We start from the raw sequence: 22,664 nt of genomic DNA, 5'->3' as shown, positions 1-22,664 counted from the left end.
AATGTCAGCCAATCACGTGAAAGCAGGCGGGGCAAGTGTGTGGGTCGTTCATGTTTTCTCGAGACTGGTCATTACAGTGTTCAAGGAGCGTGCCGTGTGTGTACTGAAGCGAAGAGCGTCAAACCGGGCTATAGTTCAACGGTAAGTGCTTTGTCTCCTTAAAATACCACGAACACATAATCATTAAACCACACGCTGTTTTGTTTTTAGTTTTTGTTCTTTCGTGGGAAGACACTCATGGTTGTTGTTCGACTCTAAGGATGTCATCGCTGCGTGACAGCGACTGACAGAAAGGCAACTCTGCTCTTCGCCAGATTGTATTCACGATAGTAATCGTGTTCTGTGGTGGACTCTCATGCATTCCTGGCTAATTTGCTACTCGAAGTTGTTTGCTAAAGTTCATTCCTGTCTAAATTCGTTATTACGTTGACTGCATCTTTCACGACGTGTTCATGTAACACAAATTAATGTGGAGATGATTGTGTGCAAAGCATATATTCGTGTTTTTTTGAGAGAGAGATTGCTCAGACATACTAGGCTCTTTTGGAGTAAATATCTACTTAGTATCTAGTTACTCTACAGCAGTTTTTCTCAAACTTTTTCAGACTAAGGACCACTTTACCAATAAAAAAGAAACGCACGGACTACCTAGCTAAAAAAAAAAAAAAAAAAAGATTAGACCTACTTCAACAGTATATTATAGCCTACATAACTAGATGTACCGCATAGCGGTACAAAATATGACCGCCGCTCAGTCCTGTACATCCATTCCGCGAAAATAAATCACACTTCAATTTGTCTCCATATTTTACTCCATCCCCCACTCTTGAAACTTTTGTGTATGCTTGTTTGGCATGCCTGAGTGTGTGTGTGCGGCTGCACAGAAAGTACCCTACTGGTGCTGAAAAGGTGAATAGATTGTAGAATAGCCAAAGAAGATGTAGAATTGTTATAAAACCTTTAAAATCTCTAAACAATCACAAGTAGGGCAGTTCATCACAGTTCATCCATTGCAACTGGATTGATGAAAGGTCACTTACACCTGTAGGCTACATTGTATTTGGGAAAAGCAAAAGGTATCAGCATAATGTTATTTATTTATTTATTTTTTATGTATTTATAAACAAAAACATCTCTGTCAGTTCCATGCCGTTTTCAACAGCTATCAAAAACAAAGGTCATTTTTGGATGGATGGATTTTTTTTGTGAATGTTTCTTCTTCTACATAAGATTTTTAGTCATCTTTAGTTCATGTAATACTTTATTGTCAATGCACAAATTAAGTAACAGTAGTCTGAAACGTTATTGTTAATGCACAAATTAAGTAACAGTAGCCTAGTCTGAAAACAAAATGCTGTTTTACATCTAACCAGTGGTGCAAATAACAGACATGTCCAAATGGGCCTTGATGAAACTATGCTTTCCCCATTCCCATAAATTCATCAAATGAGGAAGTCCTATAATATTCTAGATTCTACATGAAGATAGGTTACATGCTATATGGCCTCTTCTCTGAAAACAAAGTAACACCAAACTATTAATAATTCCCATCCTCATTTACACGCAGTTTTTAGTCCACTGTATGAATCAAGTACTGTATCTGTTGGGAAAGTATCTGGTTAGTATCATATAAATGCCACTAACCATTAAATTTCCTTCATTTACAGTTATGGTATTCAGCAGACTCATTATTGGTTTTTTTTTTCCCAAAGGGACGTTCAACTAAAAAAACATTAATCAAATAATGACAGTGTTACCTGAGTCTTCTTTCGGCATTTCACTTGTGAAAAAAAAATTAAAAAAAATCTGTAACCCAAGGTAACAAATGTAACAAATCATACAATTTAACATCTCTACCAGGGGTTCCTTTGTTACTGTGATTAACAGAATAGAGTTGGTGGACCTCCATTCCTTCCATGAAGACCAACATCTTTCCACCAACTTTTTTTTTTCTATTTCTGAAATAATAAAACATTTTAATCTTCTGACAATGACTTATGATGATCCTAATTCCATCTATTCTCTTTTTTTTTTTTTTTTAAACAAATTTCCCTATAAGCATTGTTATTTTACTTATTGTCAATTTGGGATACTACTTTAAGACTGGTTATTATGTAAGCTATATTAATTAGATGTTCTAGGACATACAGTAATCTCATCATTTCTTCAACATACCTTACTCCAATTTTCTCTGCATGTCATAGACTTTTATAATGTTTTATTCTTCAAAAACTAAGCTTACCTCTATTCCTAATTATTCTAACCCTATACTACTTTATCTAGGCTATCTAAACTATTAGTAAATCCTAGTTCTATTTTCTTATTCTATCAATCCTATTTCTCTGCTTTCTTTATTTTATCTATTGCTTTCTTTATCAAATGTTATAGTATAGTACGTAAGATCTTTTGGCTTCACATTAGTTACATGTAAAGCAGATATTACATCATTTCAATATTTCTACAAACTTTATTTTTTCCCATTAAAGCTAAATCATTCTATTCCTTAGACTTGTTGAGTGTGAGTGACCACTAGGGAACTCCCATGATCTAGAGGTAATATTGTAATATGTAACAGTCCCTAGGACATAGTCAAGTTAGTCTTACCTACTTACACCACCACCTATCCTGAAAAATTAATGGAGTGTCATTTGACATTAGAAATAGCAGTGTTATCACTTTGTCACTTAATTTGATCAAAACATTTGCATTTACAATTAATTAAATAGTAGTCACTTCTATTCAAAATAACAATAAAAATATAATAAAGGTAAGAATAAGAGTAATCATACTTTAAATTTGCTTAACAAAGTATTTACCTACTTACCCTGAGATGTCTTAACTACCTTCTCTGTACCTAGTCAGGGCATCGCTGGGTATCAGGTGGGCTCACCCATAAGATAGTCCCTCATCATGGTTTCCTCATCAACTCCCTTTGATAGTATTGGTATACCCCTTCTCCTGTAGAATTTTCTAGGCCTCCTTAAAACTATGCTATTTCACAAGGGAAGAGGAAGGCATGCTCGTTGGGCTCATCCTTCAGTGCCTGGGTGTCTCCTCCCTCTCCCTGTCCTGTTTCTTTTGTCCACTTCTTTGACAGTCAAAACAAACTGATGATTGTCTTGATTCAGATGTCCATTCTCACATGATGTCTCCTCTGTAATTGCCTCCCCTGCCTTAGTTATTCCCATCTTGTCTGAAGATTGTGGCTGCCATGGGCTTGACTGTGCCCACTATAATAGGTATCCATAGGCCAGTAAACTGACAGGTTTGGGAACACCTGTGATGGTTGCTCCTACTGCCATAGTGTTGAGGATGGTGCTGCTACTGGTTTCCCCAGACTTGAAGCCTTAGGTCACCATAGGTGCCTGTATTGTCTTTTTGATGCTGCAAGCGCTTCCATTGCACTTCCAAGTTCCCTCTTTTGCTCTCCAGCTTGCCACTGTTGCCTTAACAAAGGCCTCAGAGTCCTTATCTCTTTTCAGTTTGTCGCTCAGCACTGTTGTGCTGAACTTGCTCAGAACTCAGTCAGGACAGGGAGTACTTGGATTAACCCCTGCACATCAGCATGTCCTCACACGGCTGGTAATGAGCCTTTCCCCCCTTAGATATAAGAGGCAGCATTACATTTACTGTTTAGCTGGAGGGGATGAGGAAATCATGCTGCAGGCAGCTTGTAGTATTTACTAGATTACTCTCTATCTATCATCTACTTTATCTTGCCCTTTTGTAATTTACCATTAACTGTACATTTTATCCCTTATATCTTCCTATAACATCTGCATCTATTATTATTCCTACAGTCATGGTCACTCACTCCCAAGTCATCTCCTTACTTCTGCCTCTTATCTCCTATTGTATTAATCTATCAAGATGTCAAGATGTTTTTGAGCATTTTAAATACCTCTTTCTCCTACTATTTCCACTATGACTGACCTATTCTTGTTATAGCTCCACTATTGTCAATTTTCATGTAATCCCTGACCTTTGTAACAGTGCTAAATCCATTAATTCTTGTATAGGCCATAAATCTGTATATTTCCTCATTCTCTCAACCACTTTTCTGCAACACTTTTTCATTGTACTGTTTACCAACTGATCCCTTTTGGTCTCTTTAACTATCAGAATGGGGAATTGCACTTTACACTAAGTCATTTTACTTTAGCCTGGGGTTTCTGTAACACTACTTATTACCTTATAGGTGACTATCAAATTTCCATACTTACTTGGTTGACCATGGCATTCCCTTTACCATTAGTCAGCTTACCCAGTTTCTCTAAACATTACTAGAGTAATTATCTTATATAATTCTATAACTTTGAAGCTCTTACTGTCCATATGCTGCATTCCAAAGTGAATGGTCTAATATATTATGCCATTCCTCACCACCAAAACATACTTCCAGTTAATTGTCTCCATGTATTTTAATATCCTTTAGCACTGTAACTTTATCAAAAGTGTAATATTAAAATTTACTAAATTAATTTTATGAAATTAACTTTATCATACCTTATCATACCTCCTCTCAACATTCAACATTCATTCTTGAATTTCCCCTTTGGGATAAATAAAGCATCCATCTATCTATCCAACCTCTAGCTATAGGTAAATAAGTATCCTTAAACCTTTCCTTCAGTATACATATACTATACTACATATACAGTCTCTAAGTATAAATCTAAGTATAAGTGTAGGCTAGATATACTTAAAACCCTTATGTATACCAAGTACAAATCAATTTCCCATTTCTATGATTTTTACACAAAAACTTTAAGCTATGCATATTCTTAGTTAGAAATAAATAGACCCACAGTACATTTCACAAACTAATTTTGCTAAGGGAGTCACTACTCAGTTCCCTCTGTACTTAGCTCCCATAAAACCCCAACAGCAAATTAACTAACACCCCATATAACCCTATTAATTAACTTAATTATAACAGTATTATCTAAATTATAATATAGCTATGCAAATAACAAATGATACTCTAGGGCCAAGCAGCTTAGCACCACTTTCCATCAAATAACCCCCCAGTGCTAACAACAATTGCTGCCTTATACCATATGATTCTTCAACCCATTTGACAGGTAGAAACTAAATAACCCCAGAGATCTTCTGAAACCATCAATATCCCCATCATCTAGATTGTTAAATATAAAGTAGTAATCCAAAACGTTTTAAGTCAGTCAGAGTCAGTCTATTTCAGTGTCAGGTTATTTCAAATTTACCATTTTTTTGATTATTATCATATGTCAGTTGATCTTGGCTTATGCAACCAGTGATGTGGACAATACAAAACCCCTTTTCCAACTCTTAACAAAAACAGGACTATGTGGGAAGGCTATAACCATAGCCTATAGCCATAAACCTTTTCCACATAGCAGGACAGCTCTAAAACCAAATGACCTTGCCCAAACCACCTCTTCAGAGCTAAACAGTCACCTGTACCTTTAACTGTAAATGTACATGGAAACAATACCTGATCTTATTGTATATTAACACCCATAACACCACAAGGTGTTCACTCATAACACACATACTCATGACACACATACCACAATACACCAGACATATAACTGCAATGTGAGTTATTGATAAACCTTATGGAGTTCCTGTATATGTCTAGAACATTATCCAAAGGAGTCTTAAATTCAATTATTTTCCCCCAATAACATTGTGGTCCTCCATGAACTATAATCCATCACAAAATCTTTCTAAAGCATACCTAAGCTTAAACAATGTTACCATGAACCAAATTAACTTCAATACTGCTATCCAGTGTAGTAATGCCAGTTGCTGACCCAGCTTTAGCCTAATAATGCCAACAGCTATCTGAGCCTAATAATACTATGCAAACCTAGCCTAGTCATGCTAATAGCTAAGCTATTTAATTTAGACCTATTATTAATACTACTATCATAATTATCATATCCTTAACAATGCTAATTTAACAGTTGAACCTACCACCTACTGATAAGCTAATATATTGTATATCATTAGTAGGCTACCACTAATATAACCTATCAATTGCCAACTTACTACTACTACTAATACATAATATATCTTAGTCAACACTGGACACAACAACACTTTTCCAACACCTGGAACCGCCATCAGCGTTCATCCCAAATCCTGGATCTTAAAACTCTATATTTAACCATGATGGGCCTATTTTATGCATCTGTCAGTAGGCCTACTCATCCACAGCATAGCACAGATGTGATTTTTTCCCACTAACTCTCTCTAACTTGTAATAATACTCTTATTATAAACAAGGCTAACTTGAAATGACCTTTTAAGCATAACAGAAACCTAAAGAGACTATAAACCAACCAATACACTATACATTATGGGACTACTACCATAGTGAATTATTTATACACGTAAGCTATATGACTAAAGTATGTAAACACTAATATCATTGCCTTTTATAGAGTATCATGAAAATCTTTTAATATAGAACTGTAGAGTATTTTAAAGAAAATCAAAAACTAGCAGAACTGTTTCTGTATCTCTCATTATTGCCAATTCAAATTTTAAAAGGTCAAAGTGACTATGACAGCCTCAGTGTCAAGCAATGAAGCTATTCCTCTTTTGCCTTGCCCATCTATTATGGCAATATTATATTCTCAGCAAGTAGCACTCCACTTCATGGACAACTGCCCACTGTAATTCAGAACCATTCTGTTCTGGCGTTACCAACCTTTCAAAACCATTTTCCCACTACCACATTCTCATTATCAACCATTTCTAATATTTTGATCATGGAAGACCAAGACATTCAACCCAACACTTTGCAGTATTAAACATTCCCCAAAAATCTTTCAAAGTGAAATATTTTCCAATATTTCCCAGTTCAACATGCCTTAACCATCTCAGACCTACATCCTTTGTCCCCAGCATACCTTTGCTCTGTTTACACAAGCCCCCACCTTTTCCTATTTCAACCAGCAGCTCCTCTGCCTGGTATCACACACACATACACACACAGCCTCTTCTCCTTAATCACACGTTATGCAAATATATGACGTCTTTTACCAATGCTCTGCCATGGACTTCTAATTCTACCAGCCACATATACTAAAAATCAAGTAACACTTCTTTGTATTCTCTTTTTTAGCTTTACATCCACAACTTTTACACAACATTATTAAACATTATTCCGGGCACCAGGTGCCTTACTTGGCCATCCACTCGCTCTTGGAGTGTTTCAACTTCAACTTATTCAGACCTGATATCAGCTGTACTCAACTTGTTAGTATTATTTCCTCCACATGCAGGAAATGAGGTCTTCACATGCAGACCTTTCAGTTTTTCACATGCAAAACTGTTACTTTTATCTCTCTCATTCCTTCTCATGCAGGAATTGAGTTAGTTCTCCTCATGCAGAACTTTAAGTTTTCCTCATGCAAAACTTCTTTGATATGGCTATAGTATTCCTTCACATGCAGGAATTTGCCTAGTTCTCCACATGCAGAACTTCTGATTTCTTTTGATTTTCCACATGCAAAATCATTTCCATTAGTGTACACACAAATGCTTACCATAATCTGCAGTATTAATCCCTTGGTCTTTGTTTTAGCAAGATTCTTTGACTGGAGGACGTTTTAGACAAGTGTTCATAACTCAGTGTACAGCCTGATCAGAGGAGTCTAGCTGCTATTAAGCAAAAGTTGCTCACCTTAGTTTAAGTTGCGCATCAGCCTCTCCCCTGACCAAACCCTGGACTCTGAGATGATGCCTAAATATTGTCCTTTCCAACTCCTGGCTGGCTCTCGCCAATTATGTGGTGTCAAATCCACATTAAATAATACAAACTCAAAAGAAGTCCGCACACTGTGGATGTATACTGCAGATGATGGCTTTAATGCACTCCGGAGCATTAGTGAAGCAAGTAAGTAAGTGAAAGCAAAGTAAGATAAGTGAGCAGTGAGCTAAGTAAGCTAACATCCTCTGGCTGTTGTCCAGCCTTTATACCCCTTCAAGTCATCCCAGACAAGTCACTCTATGTTTACAGATAACTGACCAAGTAATATATGGTACTTCACCTTTGCCCTCTCATCCTGTTATTCATACATTCTTTAGGTTTTGCCATTCTTTAGGTTTTGCTTACATTTCCTGGCACCAAACCTTGTCTATGCCATTTTCTGCCAGGCCTGCTCTTTCACTTAAACCAGTCTTCCTTTCCCACACTGAACATACTACAGACTTCAGTTTCACAAAACAATGATATTACACAGAATAAAGATACTACATAAAAGATATATAAACTAAAGGATATATGTCAATAAAGACCACGACAGCCTCCATCACTCAACCAACGCTAACGGTAACATTACCTAGGTCCTTATTGATATTACAAGATTAACGTACCTGCAGTAAAAACCAAGCATGTCCGATAAACATCCTCAGATTTATTTTGGCTTCAATAAGAAATGGGAATTACACTTCATGTGAACATCGCCCTATCCTTATTAGATGTTCAAGGGGTAAATTACAGTCCTTGTATGAAGCGCCCATTGTTTTTTCCAACCCACTTTTAACTTCCAACAAAATTACGTCTCACTGCAACGATGCGCCATCTAGTGGACAAACGACTACTTCTCGCCAATTCTGAAAATGCAGCCATGAAGATGATGATGAATATTTATTTTGGCTTTCTTTTAATCCTACTGATTTTCATTTTTACCGGGGGCAAATCACAAATGAGTGATTATGAGCCAGGTTGATGTGGGCCCTTGAGACCAACATACCATAAAAGATTCACAGAGAACTGTGTCTGCCCTACCCTCCTTTCGGGGTCCAGTCCAGCGGGGGCTGCAGATGAAAACTTAAAAAATGACGGTTCCATGCTATCCATGTGGGGTACATGCTCACCAAGTTTTGTGTACCCCGGTCTTTCAGTGTCCCGGGAATCCTTGTTGGTGTATCGCCACTAAATGTACACATAAATTATTTTTATTGTAAGGCCCCCATGAACGAAAGTACACAAAACTTGGCATGCATTCAGAGGGTGTCATAATGATCCTACACTTTTAATTTCGTGCAGTTTTGACCTTGTCAGCCAGAGATATTGAGATGAAAACACCTAATTTTTTGCTTTTTTAATTTTTTAACTAGGTGGCGCTATACATGAAATAAGTGGTAATGGGATGGGTTGACATGCCCCTTAAGACCAACATACAAAAAAGGTGGACCTCCTAGGCCCTCACGGTTCTCGAGATATTCACAGGAAACTGTCTCCGCCACCTACAGGCCAGTTGGTGTATAGTAACATAAATTAATTTATTGTGTGGCCCCCCATGAACGGAATTCCACAAAACTTGGCGTGCATACAGAGGGTGTCATACTGATCCTACACTTCCAATTTCGTGCAGTTTTGACTATGTTAGGTCACAGATACCTTCAATTACACCACCTCATTTTTACTTTTTTGTGTTTATCTAGGTGGCGCTATACATGAAATGAGAATTGGTTATGGAATGGGTTGACATGGCCCCTTGAGATCAACAACAAAAAAAAAAAATGGTCCTCCTAAACCCCTACGGTTTTAGAGATATTCACAGAAAACTGTGTCTGCCCTACCCTCCTTTCGGGGTCCAATTCAGCGGGGGCTACAGATCAAAAAACGAAAAACGATGGTTCCATGCTATCCATGTGGGGTTACATGTCCACCAAGTTTTCGTGTACCCGGTCTTTCAGTGTCCCGGAATCATTGACGGAAATTTGGGCATGCGAAAAAGAAAAAAAGAAAAAAAAAAAAAAAAAAATCTGACTAAACCTATATGCTTCGCTGCGCGGTCACATAACCACCTTGCTTATTGTCTTTGCACATTGCTTATTGTGTCAGAGGATTCATATGATTTCAACTGGCATATCTTACATAGACAGTGTTGCAGAACTGTTTGGATTTACATACAAGTTGGTTCAATATTGCAAACAACTCATCTATATTATATTTTACCACGACTGCTCGCCAGTGTTGAGCGGGTTTGGTCACAAGCGCCCTTGGGTCGCCTCCGATATTTTAATCAACCCGACCCCGAACTTCGGACCTTGAATATTAATTAGGACAAAATTATACCCGACCCGCGATCCGACCCGCTTATTTACAAAATGTGTGCTTTTGGTTATAGTCTGCATGCAGTGTGACAGTAGGCCATTTCTGTAAAACAAACTAATTTATTTAGGCATGCAGAACATAATGTTTGGCGTGGGAGAGAGAATGAGAATAAGAGCGCTAGCTGCAACGACGCTAAACCACCAAGGATTAGAACACTAGGATAAGATTTGAAGGCCATGGACATACATCCTTCTTTCGAAAACAGAAATGGTGAGGCAAGGTAGGCTAGAGACAGACCCGGCGGCAGACACAAATTCACGGACGGGCATTACACCTTTCCAGGGGGGGCACTGGAACTTAAATTGATCACGGTAGTTTAAGCTTACACTTGACAAAACATTCCAATATGAAAATGTAGATGCAATTGTTGTAAAATGGTGCAGCTCCTTTTAAGAGAGCCCCAGCGCAGGGATGGAGAGAGAGCGTAGAGGGGATATGTGTGTTAGAACTGAGATGCGTGTGGAAAAAGTAGACGTGCTGTTGAGAGCTAGTCATATTCAAAATAATGCAAAAATAAACCGCGAGATAAAACCAAAATCCTCGTTCATTTGCTAACCACTTTCAGATAGAGTGTAGTTACGGATAACTTCGCCCTGGAGTGGTAAGCTCCCTGTTCTCCGACTAGGTCAGAAGAAAAAAACTGTAAAGGTTAACGCTTATCAAACAAACCCAGAAACTACTAGGCATACTTCTACTAACTATTTATATGAGATATAGCCTACCTGCTTGAGCCGATAAACTATATTTGTCATCGGATGACGGGTTAGTGCAGAAGTGAAGACGGGCGCCCACGTAACCTCCTCTCCATTTAGGTGATGGGCTTACCTAATGTTCCTGATTGATTAGCAACGGAATAATACAGATTTTACCAGTTTTATTTGCTACTTGCTAGATTGACAAACGTATAGGCTAGGCCTACATTTAATAAGTGTTCAAAATCAATCTATGGGATTGGGGTTGGTTGGAGCAGCCAAGCTCGTTCAGGGCGGGCACAGATGACTTCCAGGACGGGCCTGGCCCCCCAAAGCCCCCCCATGCCGCCGGGACTGAGAGATACATTGCTGGTCAAAACGTTAGCGTAAGAACTGGTTTATAATGCTGAATGAAGCACAAAGCTTTACAAAAGCACATCCACTGTTTAAAGTCACAAACACAACGAACAACTTTTATGCATGCGCGAACCTATACATAGGATGTGTAGTCTGTGCCATAACATTTATTCCTGCAGGCTGCCCGTTTTGGCTGTCATACTTTTAAATGGCTTCGCAAGAAGCAGGCCTACATAGACCATAACTTACTGTCATCTTCTTTAAGAACTTTTCCCAAAATTTCCCATAGCCTATATCGCTTTTCCTGAAGGGGTGTCTATTATTTTTAACTCGCGTCTTCAGCTTTTTTACTGTTGACTTTACTGTAGGCCTATTGATGCTTTACTGTATTGATGCCAGCCTTCTTGTGATATTTTAAGTAGGCCTAGGCCTATTTGTAGAAAATAAATATTTAATTAATTTTAACTGACCCGCCCGCAAATGACCCGAATATCATTAAAATATTTTGTTTATGACTCATAACGCTGGGTGATCAAGGGTCATCCATGGGCAACCGCTTAATTTCGGGCAGACCGCGCAACACTGCTGCTCGCGGACCACTTGGGATAGCTTGCGGGCCACCAGTGGTCCCCGGACCACACTTTGGGAAACACTGCTCTACAGCCTACAACAAAAACAAACACAAAATATATTCAAAACATTGTGATATCTTCCAAAAGCGAACACGAAATTCTGTGTAATGTTGTAATTGTAATGTTAAATAGGCTTGGTTGTTCATAACCTCTGTGGGGAAAAAGGAAGGCATCGCTCCGGTGCCACTCATTTCAATACTGTGTATGTTTACCACATTAACTTAACGCACACCTTGCTGGTTTGGTGTAGAAAAATATCTTGTAGTTTCAAGATAGTACCTAAGCCAGCTGCTGGGTCATACAACAACTCAACCTGGGTTGATTTTAACCCAGCGTTTTTAGAATGTAGTAGCCTGCCTAAGCAATTAGTGAGTGTAGTAGCCTTCCTAAGCAATTTGAAAAACACACAGCTAACACATGACCAATTACCCTGTCACACCCCCCCCCTTCCACACACACACCTACCTACCTAACCCCCAAAGGAGGCGGAGAGACTGAGAGAGTGAGAGATGTTTGGCAAGGCCACGACCAACCTGCTGTCGGAGGTCGACCCCGACGGCTCACTTGTGCCCGTGCGCCGACTAAACGACTCGGACAAGCTCTCGCCCCTCTCGCTGGTCATCAAGCGGAACCGCTTCTTGTTCTGGCAGCGGCCCAAGTACCTTCCTACCGGGTTCACCCTCAATGACCTGCTCCAACCCGGGAGCCAGCCCATCCAGCCAGGTACGCACACACACACACACACACACACACACACACACACACACACCAGACACACACAACTGGGTTCACTATCAACACCCTGCTCCAACCCACGAATCAGCCCATCCAACCAGGCACACACACACACACAACACACACACACACACACACAACTGGGTTCACCATCAACACCCTGCTCCAACCCGGGAACCAGTCCATCCATCCAGGTACACACACACGCACGCACATGCACACCATGAGATGAGATGAGATGAGGTTTCCTAGCTCCTCTGCTATTGAAATGTTGATGCTCTGGGGCAAATGAGGCCCTGGGGCAGATACAGAACTGAGGTTAGGTATGGGGCAAATACTGAGGTTATGTGTGGGGCAGATACAGGACTGAGGTTAGGTGTGGGGCAGAAACAGGACTGAGGTTAGGTGTGGGGCAGATACAGGACTGAGGTTAGATGAGGGGCAGATACAGGACTGAGGTTACTGTGGGGACGTTCAGGCTGGTCTGTGTTTGCAGTGTTGGCGGAGATGGACTTCCTGAAGTACTCGGGGACGTTCGGCGAGAAGAAGAGCAGCTCCCTGGAGACGGAGGTGGGGAACGCCAACGCACTGGAGGGCAAGGTGGCACTGGAGGGCAAGTCCTCGTCCAAACTGCAGTCCAGCTTTGGAACCCTCCGGAAACAGGAACTGGATGTCTGTGCGCTGCTCCGAGACTCCAAAGACAAGTGAGTGCGCATGTATACATTCATGTGCAGACATATATATATATATATATACATATATATATATATATATATATATATATATATATATATATATATATATATATATATATATATATATATACATATACACACACACACACACACTGTACTGGGCCAGTTTCTACATACACAAGCACATACACACATATACTGTACATACACACACAGTGGCTGTAGTGGTAGAGGCATTGCTGTAGAAATGGTAGCACTGAACTTGTTGCTCAACCAACGCTGAGTCCTTGTTGGATTGGATTAAAGAGTCACTCACTTTTCACTCACTCTTCACACACACACACACACACAAACACATAAAACATAAAAAAACTGCATACATCTACACACCATCTGTGGGACACACGTTCAGTTCTTCACAGCGTACAGCCGGTAGACCAAGGGGGAGTGTGTGTGTGTGTGTGTGTAACCACAGTAACTAGCTCTAGTTCCTCTGTGGAGGAGATTGTAGAACGGGAGGTGCCCCAGCTGCAGCAGAACTCCACTGAGGGAATTGTGTTTGTGAGAATACAAGTGATTGTATTCTCCGTTTATTCCGTGTGTGTGTGTGTGTGTGTGCATGCGTGTGAGCAATGTAAAGTGATGTGGCCCTGGGGCAGTTGTACTCTGCGTGTGTTTGTACATGTGTGTGAGCAGGGTGTGATGTGGCCCTTGGGGCACTTGTACAGTGTGTGTGTGTGTGTGTGTGTGTGTGTTTGTGATGTGGCCCTTGGGGCACTTTGGGGTACTGTGTGTGTGTGTGTGTGTGTGAGAGTGATGTGCTCTTAGGGTAGTAGCACTGCGAGAGTGATCTTTGTCCACCTGCAAAAGCTTTTGGGTGAACATTAACCTGAGTCAGGGAAGCACACAAATAATGTACACACGCACACGCACACACACACGCACACGCAGACGCACACACACACACACGCACACGCAGACGCACACACACACGCACACGCAGACGCACACGCAGACGCAGACGCACACGCAGACGCACACACACACGCAGACGCAGACGCACACGCAGACGCACACGCACACGCAGACGCACGCACAGACACATACACAAACAAAGACACACACACATAGACAGACAGACACACACACACACACAGACAGACAGACACACACACACACACACTTCCCCTCGGTATACCAGCTGTAAGCTCTGAAGAACTGAATCACAGGTCTTGTTTGTATTTTTGCATACTTATGTACTCTGTGTGTTTATGGTGTGCGTGTTTATGGTGCGTGCGTGTTTATGGTGCGTGCGTGTGCTGCAGGAAGCTGGACGTGGAGCATGATCTGATGGAGCAGGTGCGTGAGCGACGCAGGCGTGTGTTTGGATTGGTCAGGGAACGAGTGTTCACCACGCAGGAGTGTTCTGTGAGTGAGGAAGTGGACGAGGCCACCACCTGCAGCGGCCTGGTCGGATTTTTCACACCAGCCAAGATCAAGGTAAACGTGTGTGGGTGTGTGTGTGTGTGTGTGGGTGTATGCGTGAGTGAAGAACTGGAGTTGGCAGTGGCCTGATAGGATTCTTCACACAGACCAAGATCCAGATAACCATGCGTGTGTTGATTTGTGTTAAAGATGTGTATTGTGTGTGTGTGTGTGTGTCAGGTGTCGGTGAAGCATAGTGGAAATCTGGAGGCTGATAGTAACGTGTCTCTTACCATCCCGGCCAACACCACCCTTGCCTACAGCCTCATAGAGCTAGATATTAAAGCTAAAGGGAAATACGGTATGTACACACACACACACACACACACACACACACACACACACACACACACACACACACACACGTCCGGCCAACACCCTCAAGCTAAAGGGAAATACGGTATGTACACACACACACACACCCTCGCCTACAGCCTCATAGAGCTAAAGGTTAAAGCTAAAAGAACACACACACACACACACACACTCACTCAAACACGCAATACACGCACGCACATTCACTCACACACAGACATTCACACACACACACACACACACGCACATTCACATACTCACAGTGTTTAAAAGGTCCATTAGAATGTGAGGGAAATGAACCAATCAGATCGCGGCACAATCTCACAAAGCTGGGATCACAGGAGCTTGCACTGAGAGTAGAGTTAAAGTTTACCACGAGTGGAGTTGACAACGTAGGATAGCATCATGTCGTTACTTTACTTCACTTGTCACTTTACAGTTTTTACAGGCTTATCCTCTTGAGGTTGTATGTGAGCGTGAAATAACTGAAGTACCAATTTATAGCACGCTTACAGTTATGATCGGTATGAACACTAATGTTAATGTTCACCGTTAGACATTATTGTCTCTGAAACAATGTTTCCGTGGTTGTGTTTGCATATAAGGCTGATAGCTTTGTGTAATTTGATTTGTATAAATAGCATTTTGTGTGTATTATGTACGTGTGTGTGTGTGTGTGTGTGTGTGTGTGTATTATGTACGTGTGTGTGTGTGTGTGTGTATTTTACTCCTTCCCCTCCAGAGTTGTGTCTGCTGCAGGACTTAAAGGGAGGCTTTGAGTCCGACTCCGTGGACACCGTGTCCATAGCTCCCATACGCTCAGACAAAGGATCCCTGCTGACCGGTACAACCAGTGTGTGTGTGTGTGTGTGTGTGTGTGTTAGCCAGATGCTCCCATACGCTCACACACAGGATCCCTGTTGACCGTTACAACCAGTGTGTGTGTGTTAGGCAGAAGCCTTAAGTGTTCTAACTCAATACTTGATCAGGGTGTGTGTTGTGTGTTTATTTCCGTAATTAACGTTTTGACCCAAAAAAAGAATCCAAAACTGTTTTTCTTTAATAGGCATTTCTGCAAGACTGAATATTACAAGAAACATATTTGTTCTACCCAAAGTTAAATGCTTGAAAATGTCGTATGAATATGTCGAAGAGGTCATTCATAAAATATACAGAATGTATGCACTAGATAAAAGGCAATTGTGAGGCGAGATATTGCTATTGATTTGCAAATTAAATGTCAAATGTGGATTGACATACTGAGGTGGAGTCCCTTCTCCCGGCACAGCGGCCCTTAGACCCTATATTAGACGGCAGCAGGAGAGAGTGTGTGCGTGAGTGTGTGATCAGATAAAAGGGGCCATGGTTATAAAATGGAGTATGGTTACAGGGCAGGAGGATTGGGTGTGTGCGTGGGGATGTGGCCGAAGTGTGTGTGTTTGTGCGAGGATGTGGTTTTCTCTGGGTACTTCCAGTGCAGTTAAACGCTTACAGACAGACACACACACCTCCTGTGGGTTGTCTGCCTGTTGTACCCTGGCCTAGTTTCACATGTATCAGGTGTCATATTAGTTTCCATGGCAGTGTTGTTGCCATGGCGGTGTGGTGGTGTGTTCTGCGTTGTGCTAATAAAAGTAGAATGTAGAGTGCAACCAAAACATTAAAATAAGAAATATGTACACACAAGAAACAGCAAGACACAGATGTGCAAGCATACAGTAGCAAGTTGGACATTTGGAGGGCAGAGAAGGCCAGAGTGGACAGGTGAGTTTTGAGCCCAGATTCCACAAGCGTGGAGCAGCGACTGTGAAGGCCCTGAGCCAAGACCAGGGATGTGAAGGCCCATGTTGTAGAGAGCAGGGGGATGTGAAGGCCCATGTTGTAGAGAGCAGGGGGATGTGAAGGCCCATGTTGTAGAGAGAGAGAGCAGGGGGATGTGAAGGCCCATGTTGTAGAGAGCAGGGGGATGTGAAGGCCCATGTTGTAGAGAGAGAGAGCAGGGGGATGTGAAGGCCCATGTTGTAGAAAGCAGGGGGATGTGAAGGCCCATGTTGTAGAGAGCAGGGGGATGTGAAGGCCCATGTTGTAGAGAGCAGGGATGTGAAGGCCATTGATATTATATCTGTGCCATGAAATAGCAGACTATTCCCCAAGTGCCATTTACATACACTCTAAACTCTAAGTCCATTGATATTATGTGTGTGTGTGTCAGATCTAGAGGAAGAGAGCAGACAGCTATCTCCTCTGGCCTGTGAGCCAGCAGGCACTAGGACCACACTGCTTCAGTGGCTCTCTGAGCTGATGAAGGAGCGGGCAGCACTGGACAGTCTGGAGCAAGCGGTGAGACACACTCACACACACACACACACACACACACACACACAGTACTCATGCGTCACAGGTGCACACACATACACCCTCATGCTTTTTCTCTTACACACGCACACATATGCACACACATGTACTCTGCACACTGAAATTTACACACACAGAAAACCCAATATGACACACACACTCACATACAGATACAGAAAATACACACACACACAATCCCTGTCTGAGCCCTTTGGTTGGTCTCTCAGCTAGAGGACCGGTGTGGCAATGTGACCCTTGACCTACGCTTGCTGGACCCAACCCCAACCCTGAAAGCCCAGGTGACCTCCGTCCTGCAGCTACTCCCGCCTGATGCTCCTCAAGCCCTCCTCTCCGCCACACACCTGCTGGTCAGCGCGCTGGACGGTGAGTCCCCGGGATTGTTAATCCGAGATTTCAATCTGACTGGATTATTGGGGCAGCCATGGCCTACTGGTTAGCGCTTCGGACTTGTAACCGGAGGGTTGCCGGTTCGAACACTGACCAGTAGGAATGGCTGAAGTGTCCTTGAGCAAGTGTCCCCCTCACTGCTCCCCGATCGCCCGATGTGTTTCACTAATTCACGGATTGGGATAAATGCAGAGACTAAATTTCCCTCACGGGATCAAAAGAGTGTATGTATATATATATATATATATATATATATATTAATCCAAGATATATAAATACTAAAGGGCAATACTCATACAAAAAGCATACTCATCTGTATAAGTATATATACTCTTTTGATCCCGTAAGGGAAATTTGGTCTATGCATTTATCCCAATCCGCGAATTAGTGAAACACACTCAGCACACAGTGAACACACAGTGAGGTGAAGCACACACTAATCCCGGCGAAAGTGAGCTGCCTGCAACCACAGGCATGCCGGGGAGCAGTGAGGGGTTAGGTGCCTTGCTCAAGGGCACTTCAGCCGGGCCTACTGGTCGGGGTTCAAACCGGCAACCCTCCGGTTGCAAGTCCGAAGCACTAACCAGTAGGCCACAGCTGCCCCCAAACTAATCTGCATACTAGGGGTGAGAATATGAATAATTTGAAATGTTTGAGTAAGTGTTAACAATTGGTTATTCAGTTATTTGCGTTGCCATGCCAACACTGCGATTATGAGGGTGCATTATGACGAGGTGGATAGCTTCTGGTCTGTCCAGTACAATACGCTTATCAACAGGTCTTGTAGCCTGGAAATCCAGACTCTGAATTGTGCTCCCGCGAGAACTCTTGAGATTTCCAGGGCACAGGTCTTGAGGAACGCATTGCAAAGATATGAATTCTGTGATGAGCCTTTTATTTCTCTGCATCTCAAATATGTTGCAAGGATACAAGGAGACAAGGATACAAGGAAGTTTATGCATGTGACAATAAACTTCCTTGTATCCTTGTATCCTTGTTACATAAAACAGAACACAGAAATTCAAAATCCACTTTATTTTGATTGCAACGTTCTAACTTATCAGTAACTGTACTGGCCTCACAGAATGTTCTTATTAAAGAAGAAATCCGGACATTTTTAACTTCAAAATCGTTTTTCGTTAGGGTCTCCCTGTGTTGGAAAGCAAAAAACCAGACAAAAATTGATTCTATCAAACCAGAGATCTGCCCTTGCTGCAGCGCTTCGAAATTAGCTAACCTTTGGGGGCAAGCATTTAAGCTCGACCTCTAAACACACTCAGAAAACAATTCCAAGACCTATGGAACACAAATTGGTTCCTTATGAGACACCACCGTGCTCGTTTACCTCAAATAGTGTGGCGAAACATCAGACTCAGTACTCTTGTTATTCACGACTGCACAGTCCTGCATCACAACTGATCTCACGGCGAAAACACTCAGATACTTAATGAGAGATGTCACATAGACAATAGTGTAGATGAGATGTGTTATTCATAGTGTAAATGTGACATATGTGTTATTAAGTCCAAGTGTGTTATGAGTGTGTTAATGTGTAAATGTATTTTCTGCAGAAATGTCCGATGAGGGGCTGACTGCTCTATCTTCCTGCTGTACCCCTCCTGTCCTGCAGGCTTTACAGCGACTGGTGAGTGTGTATGCGTGCATGTGCGAGTGAGTGAGTGTGAGAGAGAGAGTGTGAGTGAGAGAAAGTGAAGTGAGTCATTGTGTGATGTGAGTGCAAGAAGAATGTAAGGCAGGGGCATTGTAGTAAGCAGGCTAAACCGGCAGTAGTGTGGTGGCTAAGGAGCCGGGCTAGCATGCAGTAAGGAGCGGGTTAGCATGCGGTACTGTAGTGTGGTGGCTAAGGAGCCGGGCTAGCATGCAGTAAGGAGCGGGTTAGCATGCGGTACTGTAGTGTGGTGGCTAAGGAGCCGGGCTAGCATGCGGTAGTGTGGTGGCTAAGGAGCCACGCTAGCATGTGGTAGCCAGAACAGTTGTGGGTTTGATTCCTGGCTGCCACCGTTGCGCCCTTGAGCACGGCTCTTAACCCTGAGTTGCTCTGGGCAGACTATTAATTGATGTATGTAAGTGGCTTTGGATGAAAGCGTCAGCCAGATGAATAAGTAAAGTCAGGGAATGAAACCCTTAGTATCTGTCGCTAGTACATGTCTTAAGGTATCGGGGAGTGAGGTCTATGCACTGTCTGTACTACACACCAGGGCTGGCAGAAGGCATGGGCATGCTGGGCAATTGCCCAGGGCGCCAGACCACCAGGGGTGGCGCAGAGTGGCGGGCTATAGGCTACAACATTGAAAATCCATTGATTGTCAAATAATGACATAGACGGTTTATGCGGGAGCACCAAGTAATTCATTTTCAGTGATATCGGTTAAATAACGGTCATGAATGAGACATTCAAAACCTAGGGCTGCAGAATACAGAAAAGTGCACAGGTTATAAAGTGTTAAGGTAATATGATGGTCCCATTTCTGTATAATAGCCTGTAATGATATGTTTATATTACTAGAGAGCCTAATTGCTTAATTGTAGGCTACCGTTTTTTCCGTGAGGCCTGGTCGCAATTGTCCCGCAAAATTTTATTATTTTTCTGTGCGGGCCAGTAGCGCTAGAAAGTAGCCATGTTAGTGTGTGGGGGAGCCTGAGTCCAGAACCGAAGAATCCAGAATCTGCACGCTGCAGCAGGGGCTTCTGGGAAGGATAAGGTAGCACACAGTCTATGAACATGGGGGCGACATATTCCTATGCCCAGGGCACAGGATTGCCTTCCGCCGGCCCATACACACACACGCATGTGCACGCACAGGCACGGACACACATCACATGCACTACACACACACACACACTGTACCTATTAATGAAAGCATGTGGGAATTAAATTTGTGTGTGTGTGGCTCCTTACACACTCTTCTGTCTGAGACTTACCACTCAGGTGCTATGGTTGGGGTGTGTGTGTGTGTGTGGCTCTTTACACACTCTTCTGTCTATGTTGTCTGTCTACTCAGGTGCTGAGGTTGGTGCGCACGTGTGTGTGTGTAAAGAGACACACACACACACACCAACCTCAACACCTGAGTGGACAGACAGAAGAGTCTGTAAAGAGCCACACACACACACACACACAGACTCTTCTGTTTGTCCACTCAGGTGCTGAGGTTGGGGTGTGTTTGTGTGTGTGTGTGTCTCCTTACACACTCTTCTGTCTGTGTTGTCTGTCCACTCAGGTGCGAAGGTTGGCGTCCGAGGGGGCGTGTTCTCCAGTGGACCCCGTCCTGGCTCAGGAGGCGATCTTCCCGCAGGTGCAGTGTCTATTCGCCGCCTCAGGCGTCAATCTGCACAGAGATGCGGAGACTGTGAAGGCAGAGGGCGGGGCCTTGACAGGATGCCTCCCATTGGTTATGGGCATCGCAGTCACAGGATTGGCTGCTTTGGGAGAGAACAAGTGAGGGGAAGAAAAGAAGGGCAGAGAAGAGGAGGAGCAGAGGAGGAGAGAAAGATGGAAGGATGATGGAAGGATAGGGAAGTGGAATAGGAGAGAGGGATGGAAAAGGAGAAGAGGAGCAGACAGGAGAGGAGTAGGAGTATGGGAAACACACACACACACACACACACTCAGGAGTGCTGCAGTCTGCCCTCTCACACACACACACACCACTCAGAGGAGTGCTGCAGTCTGCCCTCACACACACACACACCACTCAGAGGAGTGCTGCAGTCTGCCCTCTCACACACACACACCACTCAGAGGAGTGCTGTAGTCTGACCTCTCTCTCACACACACACACACCACTCAGAGGAGTGCTGCAGTCTGACCTCTCTCTCACACACACACACCACTCAGAGGAGTGCTGCAGTCTGCCCTCTCTCTCTCTCTCTCTCACACAGACACACACACAACTCAGAGGAGTGCTGCAGTCTGCCTAATGGTGCTGTCTCTCACACACACACCCCACTCAGTAAGGGTTAAGAGCACAAATGCAGATTGGATATTATGGGCTCCCCCTAGTGGTGGTTGCAGGAACTTCAACATTACCCTCTACTGTTGAAAAGGCCGGCAGCAGACCACAGGGTGTGTGTGCGTGTGGACTGAAAGTTACCTTGACATTGACTGTGCTTTTGAATGCCAGTGGTGCACCAATAGCGTGGTTAAATGAATTTTTATTGATTATTTTAATGAGCCAAGCTGATTTACTGCCTTTATGTCACTGTGTTTACCACACACACACACACTCCTCAGAGGAGACCATCAGCACTGACATACACACACACACACACACACACACCACAGATATTCACACTCCTCTCTAAAAAGGCACACAGGCTGTTTCTCAAAGCCAAGGCTGCTATTTGAAGGATGTTATATCAAGTGTCGGCGAAGTACTGTTCCAAAGTCAAGCATCCATCAAAGTCTACCAAATTCTACCAAGGCCGAGGTCCTTCGTTTTGACAAATTTTAAAGGATACATGTGTGTATCGTCTGGGTGCTTGGAACACCCACAATCCTGTGCGCACATTTATGGAGAATTTAAAAATGACGGTGGTGCATTCATTGTTTCTCTAAAAGAAGCGGGCAGGAGGAATAATTTTCAATAACGCACACCTGCTGCTTCCTGCACACTCGCTAGTCTGTTCCATTGAGCGCTTTCCAAATGCTAAAGAAGCCTCGTCTTTGAAGGATTGGACTCGGCAGGGCTCAGTTCTACCAAGCACGGATTCGAGGATCCTCAACTTTGAGAAACAGCACACACACACACACTTCCAGATTTCCTCAGACTCACATGGACATTTGCGGAACACTGGTGTCATTTACAGTAGAGGTCTGTTAATGTTTTGCTACAGAACGACATGAAAT

General features: G+C 42.8%; 1 protein-coding gene across 2 annotated transcripts; it reads left to right on the top strand.

Moving 5' to 3' along the window:
• The first annotated feature begins 52 nt into the window (after positions 1–52).
• Positions 53–21,368, top strand: gsdmeb (gasdermin Eb). Of its 2 annotated transcripts, XM_048261380.1 has the most exons (10): positions 53–141; positions 12,284–12,524; positions 13,033–13,240; positions 14,557–14,731; positions 14,897–15,017; positions 15,774–15,875; positions 17,244–17,371; positions 17,614–17,770; positions 19,366–19,439; positions 21,037–21,368. In XM_048261380.1, the coding sequence occupies exons 2-10, from the start codon at positions 12,311–12,313 to the stop codon at positions 21,256–21,258; spliced, it is 1,401 nt and encodes a 466-aa protein (XP_048117337.1). In that variant the 5' UTR covers positions 53–141; positions 12,284–12,310; the 3' UTR covers positions 21,259–21,368. The 2 variants fall into 2 exon arrangements, with proteins under 2 accessions (XP_048117337.1, XP_048117338.1); XM_048261381.1 differs by lacking the exon at positions 12,284–12,524 and having other exon boundaries at positions 103–141.
• Positions 21,369–22,664: the final 1,296 nt, after the last annotated feature.

The sequence above is a fragment of the Alosa alosa genome, chromosome 13 (assembly GCF_017589495.1).
Source record: "Alosa alosa isolate M-15738 ecotype Scorff River chromosome 13, AALO_Geno_1.1, whole genome shotgun sequence".
NCBI classification, from domain to species: Eukaryota; Metazoa; Chordata; class Actinopteri; order Clupeiformes; family Clupeidae; genus Alosa; species Alosa alosa.
Note: the sequence above shows the minus strand (reverse complement) of the source record. Positions and strands in the feature narration are given on the sequence as shown.